Source organism: Salvelinus sp. IW2-2015, linkage group LG13, assembly GCF_002910315.2.
Source record: "Salvelinus sp. IW2-2015 linkage group LG13, ASM291031v2, whole genome shotgun sequence".
Lineage (NCBI taxonomy): Eukaryota > Metazoa > Chordata > Actinopteri > Salmoniformes > Salmonidae > Salvelinus > Salvelinus sp. IW2-2015.
This window is the reverse complement of record NC_036853.1, coordinates 43,522,975-43,539,097: the sequence shown is the minus strand read 5'-3', so window position 1 is coordinate 43,539,097 and position 16,123 is coordinate 43,522,975. Positions and strand designations below refer to the sequence as shown.

Below are 16,123 nucleotides of genomic sequence, written 5' to 3'. Positions count from 1 at the left end.
CACATGTACATCGAACAATCCCGCACAACCAGGCGGGCCTGCTGGTAAATAAAGCCCAACCAATCAGCCTAAAACAAACACAGGTGAAACCAATAAACAGAAAAGAGGAAAAAAGGATCAGTGGCAGCTAGTAGGCCGGTGACGACGACCGCCGAGCACCACCCGAACAGGAAGGGGAGCCACCTTCGGTAGAAGTCGTGACAGTACCCCCCCCCCCCCCGACGCGCGGCTCCCGCAGCGTGCCGACACCGGCCTTGATGGCGACCCGGAGGGCGAGGCGCCGGGCGATCCGGATGGAGGCGATGGAAATCCCTCAACAGTGACGGGTCCAAGATGTCCCACACCGGTACCCAGCACCTCTCCTCCGGACCGTACCCCTCCCATTCCAAGAGGTACTGCAGGCCCCTCACCCGGCGTCTCGAGTCCAGAATGGTCCGTATCGTGTACGCCGGGGACCCCTCGATGTCCAGAGGGGGAGGAGGGACCTCCAGAACCTCACCGTCCTGAAGGGGACCAGCTACCACCGGCCTGAGGAGAGACACATGAAACGAGGGGTTAATACGATAATAGGAAGGGAGTTGTAACCTATAACACACCTCGTTTATCCTCCTCAGGACTTTGAAGGGCCCCACACACTGTGGCCCCAGCTTCCGGCAGGGCAAGCGGAGGGGTAGGTTTCGGGTCGAGATCCAGACCCTGTACCCCGGTACAAACACGGGGGCCTCACTGCGGTGGCGGTCAGCACTCCTCTTCTGCCGTCCACTGGCTTGTTTGAGGGATTCCTGGACGGCCCTCCAGGTTTGCTTGGAGCGCTGCACCAACTCCTCCACCGCAGGAGCCTCGGTCTGACTCGGATGCCAAGGTGCCAGGACCGGCTGGTAGCCCAACACACACTGAAACGGTGATAGGTTCGTCGAGGAGTGACGGAGTGAGTTCTGGGCCAACTCCGCCCATGGGACGTACTTAGACCACTCCCTTGGCTGGTCCTGGCAATACGACCGCAGAAACCTACCCACCTCCTGGTTCACTCTCTCCACCTGCCCATTACTCTCAGGGTGATATCCGGAGGTAAGGCTGACCGAGACCCCCAGACGCTCCATGAACGCCCTCCATACCCGGGACGTGAACTGGGGACCCCGATCAGAGACGATGTCCTCCGGCACCTCGTAGTGTCGGAAGACGTGGGTAAATAGCGCCCCCGCAGTCTGTAGGGCTGTAGGGAGACCGGGCAACGGGAGGAGATGGCAGGACTTAGAAAACCGATCCACAACCACCAAAACCGTAGTGTTCCCCTGAGACGGGGGAAGATCGGTCAGGAAATCCACTGATAAGTGAGACCATGGCCGTTGTGGAACGGGGAGGGGTTGTAACTTCCCTCTAGGAAGGTGCCTAGGAGCCTTACTCTGGGCGCACACCGAAACAGGAAGAGACATAAAACCTAACGTCCCTAGCCAAGGTGGGCCACCAATACTTCCCCCGGAGGCCCCGCACTGTCCTCGCCACCCCAGGATGACCCGAGGAGGGTAGGGTGTGAGCCCACCAAATCAGTTGGTCCCGAACACCAAGCGGCACGTACTTCCGCCCAACCGGACACTGAGAAGGTGCAGGTTCCGCCCGTAACGCCCGCTCGATGTCCGAGTCCACCTCCCATACCACTGGTGCCACCAGCCTCGAGGCTGGAAGGATGGGAGTAGGCTCTGTGGACCGATCCTCCGTGTCATAGAGACGGAGACAGCGCGTCGGCCTTTGTGTTCAGGGACCCTGGTCTATAAGACAGAGTGAACCTGAATCGGGTGAAGAACATGGCCCACCTTGCCTGACGCGGATTCAGTCTCCTAGCTGCCCGGATATACTCCAGATTCTGGTGGTCGGTCCAGATGAGAAAATGGTGCTTAGCCCCCTCAAGCCAGTGTCTCCACACCCTCAGGGCTTTTACCAACGCTAACAACTCCCGGTCCTCGACATCATAGTTACGCTCCGCCGGACTGAGCTTCCTCGAAAAGAAAGCGCAGGGGCGGAGTTTTGGTGGCGTACCCGAGCGCTGTGATAGTACGGCACCCACCCCAGCCTTGGACGCATCCACCTCCACTATGAATGCTAGAGAGGGGTCCGGGTGCGCCAACACGGGTGCTTCAACCTATTGAAGGCTCTTTCGGCCTCTGCCGACCACCGCAAACGCACCGCCCCCCCCTTCAGCAGTGAGGTAATGGGGGCCGCTACCTGGCCAAAACCCCGGATAAACCTCCGGTAGTAATTGGCAAACCCCAAGAACCGCTGCACCTCCTTCACCGTGGTAGGAGTCGGTCAATTACGCACGGCCTTAATGCGGTCACACTCAACACCACCCCGGAGGATTAAATGCGATAACCCAGGAAGGAGACGGCTCGTTTGGAGAACACACACTTCTCAGCCTTGACGTATAGGTCATGCTCCAGCAGTCTACCAAGCACCTAGCGCACCAGAGACACATGCGCGGCGCAGGTGGCGGAATAGATCAGAATATCATCAATATAGACAACCACGCCCTGCCCGTGCAGGTCCCTGAGAATTTAGTCTACAAAGGATTGAAAGACGGCTGGAGCATTTTTTAACCCATACGGCATGACGAGGTATTCATAGTGGCCCGATGTGGTACTAAACACGGTTTTCCACTCATCCCCATCCCGAATACGCACCAGACTATACGCGCTCCTGAGGTCCAGTTTTGTGAAAAACTGTGCTCCGTGAAATGATTCCACCGCCGTAGCGATGAGCGGTAGTGGGTAACTAAACCCCACTGTGATGGCATTTAGACCTCTATAATCAATGCACGGACGCAGACCTCCCTCCTTTTTCTTTACAAAAAAGAAACTCGAGGAGACGGGTGAGATGGAGGGCCGAATGTACCCCTGCCCCAGAGATTCCGTGACATATGTCTCCATAGCCAACGTCTCCTCCTGTGACAATGGGTACACGTGACTCTGGGGAAGTGCAGCGTTTACCTGGAGATGTATCGCACAATCCCCCTGTCGATGAGGTGGTAATTTAGTCGCTCTTCTTGCTGAAAGTGATTGCCAAATCCACATATTCAGGGGGGATGCGTACAGTGGAACCCTGGTCTGGACTCTCCACCGACGTGGCACCGATGGAAACTCCCATACACCTTCCTGAACACTCCTCTGACCACCCCTGGAGAACCCCCTGTCTCCACGAAATCTTAGGATTGTGACTAGCCAGCCAGGGAATCCTCAGCACCACTGGAAACGCAGGCGAATCAATAATGAAGAGACTAATCCGCTCCTTATGATTCCCCTGCGTCACCATGTCAAGTGGAACCGTGGCCTCCCTGACCAACCCTGACCCTAATGGCCGGCTATCTAGGGAGTGCACGGGGAAGGGAGAATCTATTGGCACTAGCGGAACACCCAGTTTGATGGCAAGTCCGCGATCCACCCAGCTGCGCCTGAATCGACTAGCGCCTTATGCTGGGAAGAGGGGAAAAAATCAACAAACAAAATCAAGACAAACATGTGACCAACAGGGGGTTCTCGGTGAGTTTGGTGCTGACTCACCTGGGGTGACCGAGAAGTGTTCCGCCTGCCCTCTCGACTCCCAGACGGGCTCCCCCAGCACCGATCGGCCGTGTGTCCTCTCCGACCACAGCTGGTGCAGGGGGAGCCTCCTCCTCCGGTACCCCTTGGCACGGTGGGCCTGCTGGTAAATAAAGCCCAACCAATCAGCCTAAAACAAACACAGGTGATACCAATAAACAGAAAAGGGGAAAAAAGGATCAGTGGCAGCTAGTAGGTCGGTGACGACGACCGCCGAGCACCACCCGAACAGGAAGGGGAGCCACCTTCCGTAGAAGTCGTGACATAGTCACCTGGAATGCATTTCAATTCATAGGTGTGACTCGTTAAAAGTTCATTTCTTTCCTTCTTAATGCGTTTGAGCCAATAGGTTGTGTTGTGACAAGGTAGGGGTGGGTATACAGAAGATAGCCCTATTTGGTAAAAGTCCATTTTATGGCAAGAACAGCTCAAATAAGCAAAGAGAAATGACAGAAATGACATTCCAGTCAGGTCAGTCAATCCAGAAAATGCCAAGAACTTTTAAAGTTTCTTCAAGTGCAGTCGCGAAAACCATCATGCGCTATTATGAAACTGGCTCTCATGAGGACCGCCACAGGGAAGGAAGAACAAGAGTTACCTCTGCTGTAGATGATAAGTTAATTTGAGTTAACTGCACCTCAGATTGCTGCCCAAATAAATGCATCACAGAGTTCAAGTAAGAGATACATCTCAACATCAACTGTTCAGAGGAGACTGTGTGAATCAGGTCTTCGTGGTCGAATTGCTGCAAAGAAACCACTACTAAAAGACACCAATAAGAAGAAGAGACTTGCTTGGGCCAAGAAACACGAGCAATGGACTTTAGACCGGTGGAAATGTGTCCTTTGTTCTGGTGTCCAAGTTTCAGATTTTTTGGTTCTAACCACTGTGTCTTTGTGAGACGCAGAGTAGGTGAACGGATGATCTCCGCATGTATGGTTCGCACCGTGAAGCATGGAGGTGGAGGTGTGATGGTGCTTTGCTGGCGACACTGTCTGTGATTTATTTAGAATTCCAGGCACACTTAACCAGCATGGCTACCAYAGCATTCTGCATCGATACTCCATCCCATCTGGTTTGCGCTTAGTGGGACTATCATTTGATTTGCAACAGGACAATGACCCAACAAACCTCTAGGCTGACCAAGAAGGAGAGTGATGGAGTGCTGCATCAGATGACTAGTACTCCACAATCACCCAAACTCAACCCATTTGAGATGGTTTGGGATGAGTTGGACCGCAGAGTGAAGGAAAATCAACCAACGAGTGCTTCGTATATGTGGGAACTCATTCAAGATTGTTGGAACAGCATTCCTCATGAAGCTGGTTGAGAGTGCAAAGCTTTGCAAGGCAAAGGATGGCAACTTCGAATAACACTTTTATGGTTACTACATGATTCCATATGTGTTATTTCATAGTTTTGATGTCTTCACTATTATTCTACAATGTAGAAAATAGAAAAAATTAAGAAAAATCCAAACTTTTGACTGGTATTTTATATATTTTTTTAGACCAGAGGAAAGAGTGCCTCCTACCGCCCCTCCAACACTACTTCCAGAGTCATGTCTTCCCTATACATTCCTAGGGTCCAGGAAACACAAGTGCTCTTAAGGGGAGAGCCCTCCTTCGGTGTGGGCCCGGTGGCATAGGTCGGGTGCCCCATCCTCTCCCTCTCTCTGATAGCCWCCCCACGTCCCCATTGCTTTTGTGAGTGGTTTTGAGTGTTTGGCCTGCTAAATTTAGCCTATTGATGTAAGCTGCATTCCGGTGACAACAGACACAGAGACACCCCCCAGCAGTTTGGCTTCAGTGGCCGGGAGTGTGAAGATCAGGGTGGATCGAAACTACCTAGGTCGACCCCTAAGCCTCCTTGCCTTCCAGTCAAGGATACAGGTCGTTTAAAAGACAGACAGGACACACACACACAGGTATGGACTAGTCCCATCAAGGTGTGCAGTTGTGATTCCGAGGTATGGCAAAATACTAGTGTCAATGTCTTGTGCTTTGACCATTCACAACAACTAACTCTGATTATGCTATTTTCTGACGTATTCAGTCATATAACCTTTGTATTAATCCATATCTCACATCCCTTACTAACAAACTTCTTTATTATTTTGTGAAGACAAAGCAAGAAGCTACAAACAAAATACAATTGTTAGGTTCTACTGTAATCACTCTGAAATAATGTTTCTATGTTTTTGTATGAGGAGCTGATTATGAACATTGTGTTCAATAACATCTCTATGTTCTAATTATATTTCTCATGTTCGATACGTAATTTATTATTGTAAATATTTAAAGCACTATAAATGATCTACATTTTAGTCATAACATTGAGAGTAAACATTTTGTACAACATGTCTGAAACATAATGCAAATAGGAGAGGATATGAACATGATGGGGTAACATTGAGGGTTTAGTGAAAGTTGTTATGTGAATACAAAGGGCATTGTTGTTTCGTTTCATTTGTTTGCAAAGCAAAAACATATACATTTTAGCACCGTAACTTCAGTTTTTTAGGACTACTGCAATTAGATTTAGGGTAACTAGGCTAATATATTTGTCACGGAAATATATATATTTTTCGAAGTGTGCCGAAGTAAAAATATTTATTTTGTCAAGATCACGTTAAGGGTTTCCAGTGTCACATACTACCCTGGGACACAATTTTCAGCCCTCACCCAACACTGATGATTCACAATGCTGAATGCCATGTGACACCTTAATGCGCATCAACTAGCATTCTTTCCAAGGTTATTTTAAAGTAAGTGTTGACTTTGCTCTTCAAGCGCAAACAATGAATGACACCTGCCATTCTGATTTATATGAGTTGGATGTAATGTTTTGGTTTGGGGTTGACAGAAACCCTGTCCTTGAAGTAAATGTCATAATGATTACCTAATGCTATCATAAACCAGACATGAGGCCCATCATAATATTTTATGACCGTTAACTCACAGGACATTAATGGCATATCATAATGTGGTCTAAACAACATGCAGTAGTTATCCGATAGGTCAACCAGTATTGCACGTTCCATGTGAGCAATGACACTTTACAACAAACCCTCACTAACACTAATCTTATTTTATTTATAGCAGTACAGTATGTTGGCTCTCTAATGTTCAGTTCATATCAACACTATAATTGGAAAACATTTTCCGCTGGGGTAGAACAGAAAGTACATCCTGTGTCCTTTATGTGTTTCCAGTACCCAGGGGCAAATCGTGTGCCACCCTTCCCAAAGCCACAATGTCGCAATTCTGTACAATGCCAGCTGGAGAGAGGAAGATGCATGCAGCGGCTATTTCTCGAGAGGTCCACGGTGCCAATGGTACGATCTGGGCCCGGGCTCAAAGACAGCCTCGACAGCAAAGAGAATCAAACTTATTCTGGTGGAGGGCAGATATTCAGATCCGGGTTTAACATGTCAGGGCCATTTCTCTAGCAGTTGCCATAAATAAGCTAATGAAGATGTTTTACTACCTATGGCGACAAATCCTTCTGTCGTTGTCCTTTTGAAAGTGCTATTTTGGGGCGGGTGAGGTGGGGAGTTGTGGAGGGCAGGGTAGGACAACTGTGTGTAGCCATTTAGGGGACCGTGAGGGTTTGCGACAGCTGAAGTGCATTCTGTCTGGGTATAGCTCATTGAAGCAGCATCATGTTCAGCATTCAATAAGTAAAAAGAACAATAACATAATAAAAATTGAATTCAATAAGAAATAATACATACAAAATTGCAAGACTGCATTTGTCTCAATCAGATTTGAAGAGTACAATCATAACTCACCTAGACTTTCTAGAACTTGCAAATAGCAAGTAGCATTAGCACTGTTGAGTGCAAATCAATGGAAATTCACTAGGTTGTGGTTGCGTTGTCCAAAGAGCATGCCTAAATCAACTCAACGCACAATTTTGTTTAATAACCATACAATGTAGAATTATTGAGAAACCAAATGATTACTAAACTATTGCAGTATACTGTATATTGAGGCAACCAATTATTATTATATACGCGCAACCTTTTATCATATTGTGATGCTTACTATACAGCTTGGTTTGAAGCTACAGTCATTTGATTTAGGCATGCTAATTGTCAGCAGAAAAGCATTTTGAAGGAACAATATGTCATTGATATTATCCCTTCAGATGATATCAGAATAATATTGTTAATTAACTTCTCCTTTGATAAAGGTCTCGCTGTAATCATAAATGGTTAAAAATGCATGCTATGTACAGTATGTCTTAGTGAGAGTGTCAGAAAAAAATATATACTGTATATCTTTAGGGAAACTATATATTTTGTGCAACTAAGACATACTAATACAGTCTTGAGGGATTCTTGAAGGTTACACTTTTGTTACAGTTGCTTTATATTTAGAGCAGTAGACGCATGACATCACCATATATGAAATCATTATACAGCTGGAACACCTCCTGTTTACAATGCTCAAAAATGCCAATACTGCACTATTAGCTCATCCTAATATGGGCATATCTCAAAGGAGGGTACAAATTGCGAAGAACCAAAAGTGGCGGATTTTACCAGATTTAATTTATGTCTGTAAACAGGAAGTTGTCCAACCGTGTTAGATGATATCACATTGCTGAGTCTACCTTTAATGGAAAGTCAGTCAAAGGCATCTACTGAAACTTGTTTTGGTTCTTTTCCCAGGGGACACCATGGACCTGGGGATAAAGGTTAGCACTCCCAAAGACATCATGCTGGAGGAGCTGTCACTGCAATCCAACAGAGGTTCTCGTCTTTTCAAAATGCGCCAGCGAAGATCGGAGAAATACACGTTTGAAAGTATCCAAAATGAGGCAAACGTGCAGCTGAGTGTAAGGACTTTTACATTTGTGTAATTTAGTAATCTAGACGCTCCTATCCCAAAGACCAACAATAAGTGGATGCAAATATGAAGACTTATACAACCACAAAATACAACACACCTCACATTCACTACCAATATCATACATCTGGGTGACGCCACAGCAGCCATCTTTGATAGATGGGTCAGATGGATAGTGCTGCAGGACGCATGAGGCCGGGGCAGAAAGAGCTGTGACAAGCAGGGTCTTGATTGTAGAGTTTCAGAAGACAGCTTCATTTTGGACTTACACTCAACTCCAGCACCGGAACTAGGACGAAATCCATGGGGGTGCACCTGAAATGAATGAAGGTCACAACTCGTATTACATTATAGCCCTTATAACACAAGGTCCCACTACGACATACAAGTGTATTCGAAATGTAGCCACAGGCTACACCTAAACCATAGCCTATCAAAAATAATTTCACATATATAATAGTAGATGTAAAGACAATATGAAATTGTACTATGAGGCACGGAATGGAGCGCAATGGCGCATGTTTTTTATAACAAAAAGGTAACTTTTTAAAATTCTCACATACAGTCACACGCAGCCCATATTKTTTGTTGTTGTGTCTATATAGAATCGAAAAAAATACATCTTATTAAAGGGCGACTGCACTTCCTGATTTTGCCTCGTTTTAGATTTGGTTTATTAAGAATTGCTAACGACCATGACAGAATTAAAACGTGAGTTGTTTTCGGGGTGTGGTTTGATATAGGTGTCTCGTGTGTGTTCGCAGGTGGGAAGAGTAAGCCAAGTTATTTTGCCAATTAGCTTCAGCCGGCTGGTGTGCAACCGTGGCAAAATTAGTTTGACTTTGGATAGCCTATTATTAAGGGGGGTAGTTAGGGACCGGCAATACATGTAAATGAGAAAATATTTTCATGTTCCACACCTTTTTTCTCATTAAATGCCTTCAATATTTATATATTCATTCATACAATTTATTATTGGTCTGAGATTTTTAATTCATTTAAATTTCGAGAAAATTGAATTTTAAGATGTTGTCCCATGTAAATTGTGTCATTTACCAATAGTCCCTAATATCCAAAGGGATATCCAGAGTCAACCCACATTTACCACAGCCATTACAATCGGGTCACGTGCAGCTGCACTCGCAATTGATGATTAATTGTGCCGTCAGCTGTGGGCATGTGCGCAGGATTGAAACAAACCCAAACTTAATTTACGTTGTAATGCAGTCACGACCAGTCTCATAAAACTCAGACTGACTTAATAACCAAAATCCTATTTACACATGCCTGGTTCTGCCACCCCCTAATGCCGGGCCTAATTATATCAGACACACAGTTATTATTGTATCTTGGACATTATGGGTTGAGGGTCCAAAGGTTGAATCCTGGGATCACATTATTGGATCTCTGGACTTAGGGATTTAAAAAGTATTTGTGATTCTTTTCATTTAAGGTACAGTAACATTGTTTCATTGTTTACTTGGATCCAAAAGTGCTTTATTGCAAACAGATTACTGGATTTTAAATAAGTTTCTGAGTGTCTAATGGTTGCATTAATGATGTGTGCACCCCGATAAAATTGTTAGAACACATGGGAGATATGGAGAAACATGTGCCTGGTGCCCTTTCCCTGCACCTACTCTGGCCAGAGGCTCCTGGAGCACTTTGCTCAAGAGTATCTATGTTGCTTATCAGTTGCTTGCAGATTGTGTGTGTGTGTGTGTGTGTGTGTGTGTGTGTGTGTGTGTGTGTGTGTGTGTGTGTGTGTGGTGTGTGTGTGTGTGTGTGTGTGTGTGTGTGTGTGTGTGTGTGTGTGTGTGTGTGTGTTGTGTGTGTGTGTGTGTGTGTGTGTGTGTGTGTGTGTGTGTGTGTGTGTGTGTGTGTGTGTGTGTGTGTGTGTGCTACTTCAGAAAGTATTCACACCCTTTTACTTTTTCCACATGTTGTTGTGTTATAGCCTGCATTTGAAATTGATTAATTGTAGATTTTGTCACTGGCCTACACACAATATTACATAATGTAAAGTGGAATTTTGTTTTTCAAAATTTTTACAAATTTCACATACGGCATTAAAGTTAATTTCTCAGTCAATTATTTTGCAGTTAACCTATGTCCTGAATATAAAGCATTATTGTAATGTTTGGTGGCAAATCTAACACTCACTGAGTACCAATCTTCATATTTTCAACGCATGGTGGTGGTGCATCATGTTATGTGTATTGTTGTCATAGGCATGGACTAACGGAATTCTTTTAGGAATAAAAAAACGGAATAAGAGCTAAGCACAGGAAAGATCTTAGGAAGACCTGATTCAGTCTGATTACACAGACACTGGGATGACAATAACAGAAACCACAGCCCAAATAACACTGGAGTTGCTTACCAAGACGGACACTGAATATCCTGATTTGGCCTAGTTACCGTTTTTGCTTTAATTAGCTTGAAAATCTATGGCAAGAATTGAAAAATGGCTGTCTAGCAATGATCAAAAACCACTTGACAGAGCTTGAAGAATTTTTAAAGAATAATGTGCAAGAGTACACAGTTGTAAATGCTGCCAAGTGATCCATCATGTATTGACAGAGGTGTTTACAATAATAATGCAACAATGTCTACAACAATTTTCACTTTGCCGTTATAGTGGTATTGTGTGTAGATGTATAGAATATATATTTAATCAAATTTTAGAATTCAGGCTGTGAAAAATGTGAAAATACGTCAAGGGGTATGAATACTTTCTGAAGGCATTTTATGTTCATGTGTGCATTGGTTAGATGGCAGTCCCAGGGGTATCGTGGGGGGGGGGGGGGGTCTGGTTGCAAATTACTGTTTTTACTTTTGGCAACTGTTCAAATGGAGCAACATTGCACATAAATTCTCAACATTGCAAACAAACATGAACTAGTTGCTATTTCAAGTCTTTTGATGGGCATTTTGGTGGTAGCTGATCTTGCTTTGCTGTTATGCCCAAGCTTTAGCTCAGTGTGCTAAGCTAACCTGCTCGTAAAACCTGTGAGCGACCTACCCATTAACCTAGTGGGCCTCATTTACGCAAAGTTAACAATTTGGTGCAGCTAATCCCCAAATGAATAAATTAGATAGGTTCAGAACTGCGCAAAAGGGGAAAGCTAATAACAAAGTACTTTCAAATTTTTTTCAGAGCGATTTTCTAGCTGAAAATGCAGACAGTGCCGAAAACAAAGAGGGATCGAAAACACTTCCTTACACACCCACCCCAGGAAACCCAGAAAGCATTGCACCAGGTATGTAGCTACCACATCAATACATACCTTCTGTTATTTTCAAAATGTATGAATGCTTATAAGGCGGAATAATATAGTTTAAGGGGATAATTGAAATAATACCTTATAGAAATATCTTTGTCATTATTACGTAGTGTTATACATAAGTAATGCTTCACTTGAAGGGATACTACATAAGGACTTCATAACACAGTCATAACTCATACATACTGCATTCATAAGTAAATGTTATATTTCAACAACTACAAATTGATATGTACGCTATGTCTTGCAATTGTTGACTTTAGCATTTATGAACTGCTTATGTACTGCTTATGAATGGGTTAATGTATTTTTAAGGCCCTATGTAGATGCTCATGTTACCTCTAAGGACAAGTCTAATTCCCCATAGCGACTCAGCAGACCTCTGGCCTTTAAGCAGGATACATGAGAAGCATTTCCTTTCCCTGCGGTGCCTTGCTATCTGTTAAATTGTCAGCAGGGGATCCCAACAGAACACTCTTGTAGAATCTGATATGACCAAGCATGGTGTCAACCCATGTCAACTGGACCAACCCGCTTTTCACACCAAGGATGAAAGCACACTTACAGTGTGCACTATTTTAAGACTTGAGATGATAATGATGGACAAAATTATGTTGAGTCTACATGACTTGTTGAGTCTACATCACTTTTTCCACTGCTCTAGTTAATACTGTTATTTAATGATGGTGGCTATTGATAAAACAGCACTGCCACAGTCATGTTGACACCTATTTTGTTTTCCAAAGAATAAAAACAGATAATACGAAACTAAAATGTACAAATAATGTTTGTTATGTCTTGATTCAGCCGTGAACCAGTTTTTCTGGAGCGGATGGTCGGGGGGCGGAACATAATTACAAATAATTTGTAGACTGCAAATTGACTGCATGAAGCTCAAACGGATATAATGTTGGACTAAAACATAATCATTCAAACCTTGCTTACGTTGGCATACAATCCCGTGTTTCTCTATAATGCTTGGGAATACTTGGGAACAGATTTCTTAAATTAAAATCAGTTGGAGCTGGTTACCTTTACCTGTTGTTTTTACAGTCTTTTATGTCCAACAATGAAAATTCAACACAAAAAAATACATTAATTCAAACTCACCTCTCACAACAAAAGACATTCTCAATGCCCTAGTACTTCTTTATATTTCTTGTGAAAGGAGCAAGAAATTGCCAGTAATCATGTATCCCACTTAAGTCCAACCCCACAGATCTGCTAATGTGTTGATAGGATAAGTGAGTGTCTGTACGCTGCACTGTTGGTCTTATGATCCTGTCTTCTTGGTATGTGTCTCAGGATATGGAGGCCCCTTGAAGGATGTCCCTGCAGAGACGTTCAACTCTACAGCTATACCCAAGTCCTACCATTCCCCTTGGGAGCAGGCTATCATTAACGACCCCAACCTGGCCGCGACCCTCAATATCAGGATGCCTGTCCCTGAGCCCAGACCAGAGGCTCCTGACTACAAGAGCTTTAACAGGTGAGGCTAATGTGAAAACAGGTGTTCTGAGGAGAGTTTTCAGACAACTGCTATTCAACAACTCAAAATATAAGCCAAAGATGTGCGTGCTACTTGAACATACTGCATCAGTCATGCACTTCTCTCAATGGCAGATTTTGAGTTAAGTATGCAATCTCAAGTCTGGGATAGTACTCTCAGTAGATAGGATCATCAGTACATATAATGACATTGATATTGCAAACATTTCCATGGAATGAAATGGTTTTCTTATAACACAGTTCAGATTCACTGTTACATGGATRCACTACTATAACACCCCATAAAAAGCCAGCTTTCCATATTCTACGCAACCGTCACATCTTTAGAGATCTTCATTTTGATTTTGCATTCACCCTTGTATCTCTACATCTGATTTACAGGGTGGCCACACCATTTGGTGGTTTCGACAAAGCCCCCCGGAGCAGCGGGATCACGTTCAAGCTGCCCGAGATCGACCTAAACCTCCACAACTACTCTGAGCTCCAAGACCCAGGGGTGAAACGGCCCACCTTCAACAGGGTCGCCCAGGGATGGATATCCGACGGCATCCCACTGATCCTGCCCACCGTGCCTCTGGAACCTATGCCCATCCCTGAGTCCGATGACCTCTAGATGACCTTTAGATGACCCATAATACCCTGGAAAGACAAGAGAGCACTAGTCTGACAAAATCCACTGCTGGCACCTCTAACCATACTGCCTGATCTGCGATATAGGGGTTGGAGCTGAAGCCTAAATCATGATTTCTGATTATGTGCAACCGACGACAAACTGATGGTTTAAAATGGGGCTTCCGTGCTGCCCTGTTTCAATTCTGTGCCATTTGCCTGAGTAATGATACTGATGGTTAGTTTTGCATTGTGTATTCAGAGAATAACATGTAAATAAATAGCACACATGGCTGAAATGTTATTGAAATGTCTAAGACAAAATAAATATGAGCAATACATTGAAACTTCAATGCATCTTTTGGCTTATATTGGATATCAGATCCAAAAGTATCTTTGTCTTTTAATTATGTAGACATGTTGCCTATTAATCTTTTAGAATGGGCYTATCGATGTGCAAATAAAAAAGATCTATCTCTTTGTCATGACATTGTATAATGAATTGGCTTATGTAAATCAATGTGTGGTTTGGATATGTGGAACAAATGAACCTGTTACTGTATGTACAGATTTGAAACACACAATTCTGCAAATGAAAAGAAAAGTAAGTTGGCTACTACCCAGGTACTGTATGACCAACCTCAGACCAACAACCATACACCAACAACAGTTAATGATGGCTGATCCATTTACACACACACACACACACACACACACACACACACACACACACACACACACACACACACACACACACACACACNACACACACACACACACACACACACACTGTAAATTATCTGCTAGGGTCCATTGACAGACCACATTTAAAGAAGGCAAAAATAGCTTTGCAGCAGATGTACACCACCTCAAAAGAACTTCCAGAAATCATTACACTTTTCACTTTTACCAAAATCACAAATTCAAAGGAGAGGAAAATACTTAGAACCAATGTCATTATTGTAAGTCATTATGTTAAACAATTGGGTTAAATTTGCCTATAGCTTTATCCATAGCAATGTTGTTAGCGTTAACTGCAGAAGGTCATTATGTGACCTGCTCATTAGCCACAATGGCTGGCAAACGAATTATAGCAGAAAATATGGATCGAACCATCAGGCTGCTAAAGGACCGGGCAGGTAGGAGTGTGAAACAATTCTCTGTAGTCTGAGCAGTCTGAATATAGCACTGTAGGCCTATGTGTAAAAAAAAAAGAAAGTACATTAATTTTAAACAAGTATGCTGTTTTAACATTATAACAATAATAGTGTCCTGACAGTAGCAAGGTTTCTATCCAATTGGGAATATTCTAGTATACGCAGAATATAGGTTCATTTTCCCACCAGTGGTACAGTATGTTTCCATCAAACGGACTTGTTGCAGATAAAAATCAGTGTGTGATGAGGTAGTGCACACAGAATTCGCTTTTTTGCTTAAGTTTTCATGTACTGAATAAAAATCGAAAGTTCAATGTGTTTCCATTGCATTTTCAACTCTACCAATAGTTTTATCACAAAAACTGTTGCGTTAAAAAGCAAATGTGCCTACTCTGGTCTTGGCGCCTGCGCTCCACCCAATAGCTCGCATATACAGTGCGGGTAGGCTGTGCGGGTTGGCTAGTCTACATGATCAGTTTATTATGGATAAGAGCGAGAATATTTTGATTTGTCAAATGGCAGTCAAGCATCGATCATCATGTCACCGGAATAAGACCCTCAAGATTTATTGAAAAGCAGCATCAAGCTCATCACTGTTCACTTTCACCACCCTGTGAAGTTCATCATAACTTATTTCATCTTTAGCCTAATAAACTGTGTGGTTTCCCTATTCATAGTGTGAGGACCACACACCATGCGATTGTGTGACTCAAAATGTATTTCTATATGATTGTTATTATATAAATATTWGCGCATAAAGGTTTCCACCACCATTTTCCACATAATAAAATTTACCGACACAAAAAGAGCCCACCATGTCGAACAAACAGATTATCTGTCAGCATTTATAAAATTACACCAAGACTTCCTGTTTCCATCACAGCTGTTTTTATGCAATATGACTTTACTTGCATACAAACTGTGGATGGAAACATGGTTATTGTAGCAATTCCTTCACGTTAAATGTAATTGTGTCAGAGTCAGACAATGCTTCTGCCTTTACATTTGCAAGTTTCAAGATCTCATGGGATTGAAGACACACCGATCGGTGGTCCCCTACCACCCTGCATGCATTTTTGTGGGAAAATAGCATAGGCCTACTAGTCACAACAAAT

At 43.8% G+C, this 16,123-nt stretch overlaps 1 protein-coding gene across 4 annotated transcripts; it reads left to right on the top strand.

Annotated features, from left to right (window-relative positions):
* The first annotated feature begins 5,243 nt into the window (after positions 1 to 5,243).
* Positions 5,244 to 14,339, top strand: myoz2b (myozenin 2b). Of its 4 annotated transcripts, none has more exons than XM_023998363.3 (6): positions 5,245 to 5,517; positions 6,805 to 6,927; positions 8,269 to 8,435; positions 11,607 to 11,709; positions 13,039 to 13,222; positions 13,624 to 14,339. In XM_023998363.3, the coding sequence occupies exons 2-6, from the start codon at positions 6,846 to 6,848 to the stop codon at positions 13,853 to 13,855; spliced, it is 768 nt and encodes a 255-aa protein (XP_023854131.1). In that variant the 5' UTR covers positions 5,245 to 5,517; positions 6,805 to 6,845; the 3' UTR covers positions 13,856 to 14,339. The 4 variants fall into 4 exon arrangements, with proteins under 4 accessions (XP_023854134.1, XP_023854131.1, XP_023854132.1 ...); XM_023998364.3 differs by having other exon boundaries at positions 5,245 to 5,559; XM_023998366.3 differs by lacking the exon at positions 6,805 to 6,927 and having other exon boundaries at positions 5,244 to 5,559.
* Positions 14,340 to 16,123: the final 1,784 nt, after the last annotated feature.

Coding starts and splice junctions, on each gene's coding strand:
- myoz2b (XM_023998363.3), top strand. CDS start 6,846: ATGTCGCAATTCTGTACAATGCCAGCTGGAGAGAGGAAGATGCATGCA. Junction 8,436..11,606: donor AGGCAAACGTGCAGCTGAGT/GTAAGGACTTTT, acceptor AATTTTTTTCAG/AGCGATTTTCTAGCTGAAAA. Junction 11,710..13,038: donor CCCAGAAAGCATTGCACCAG/GTATGTAGCTAC, acceptor TATGTGTCTCAG/GATATGGAGGCCCCTTGAAG.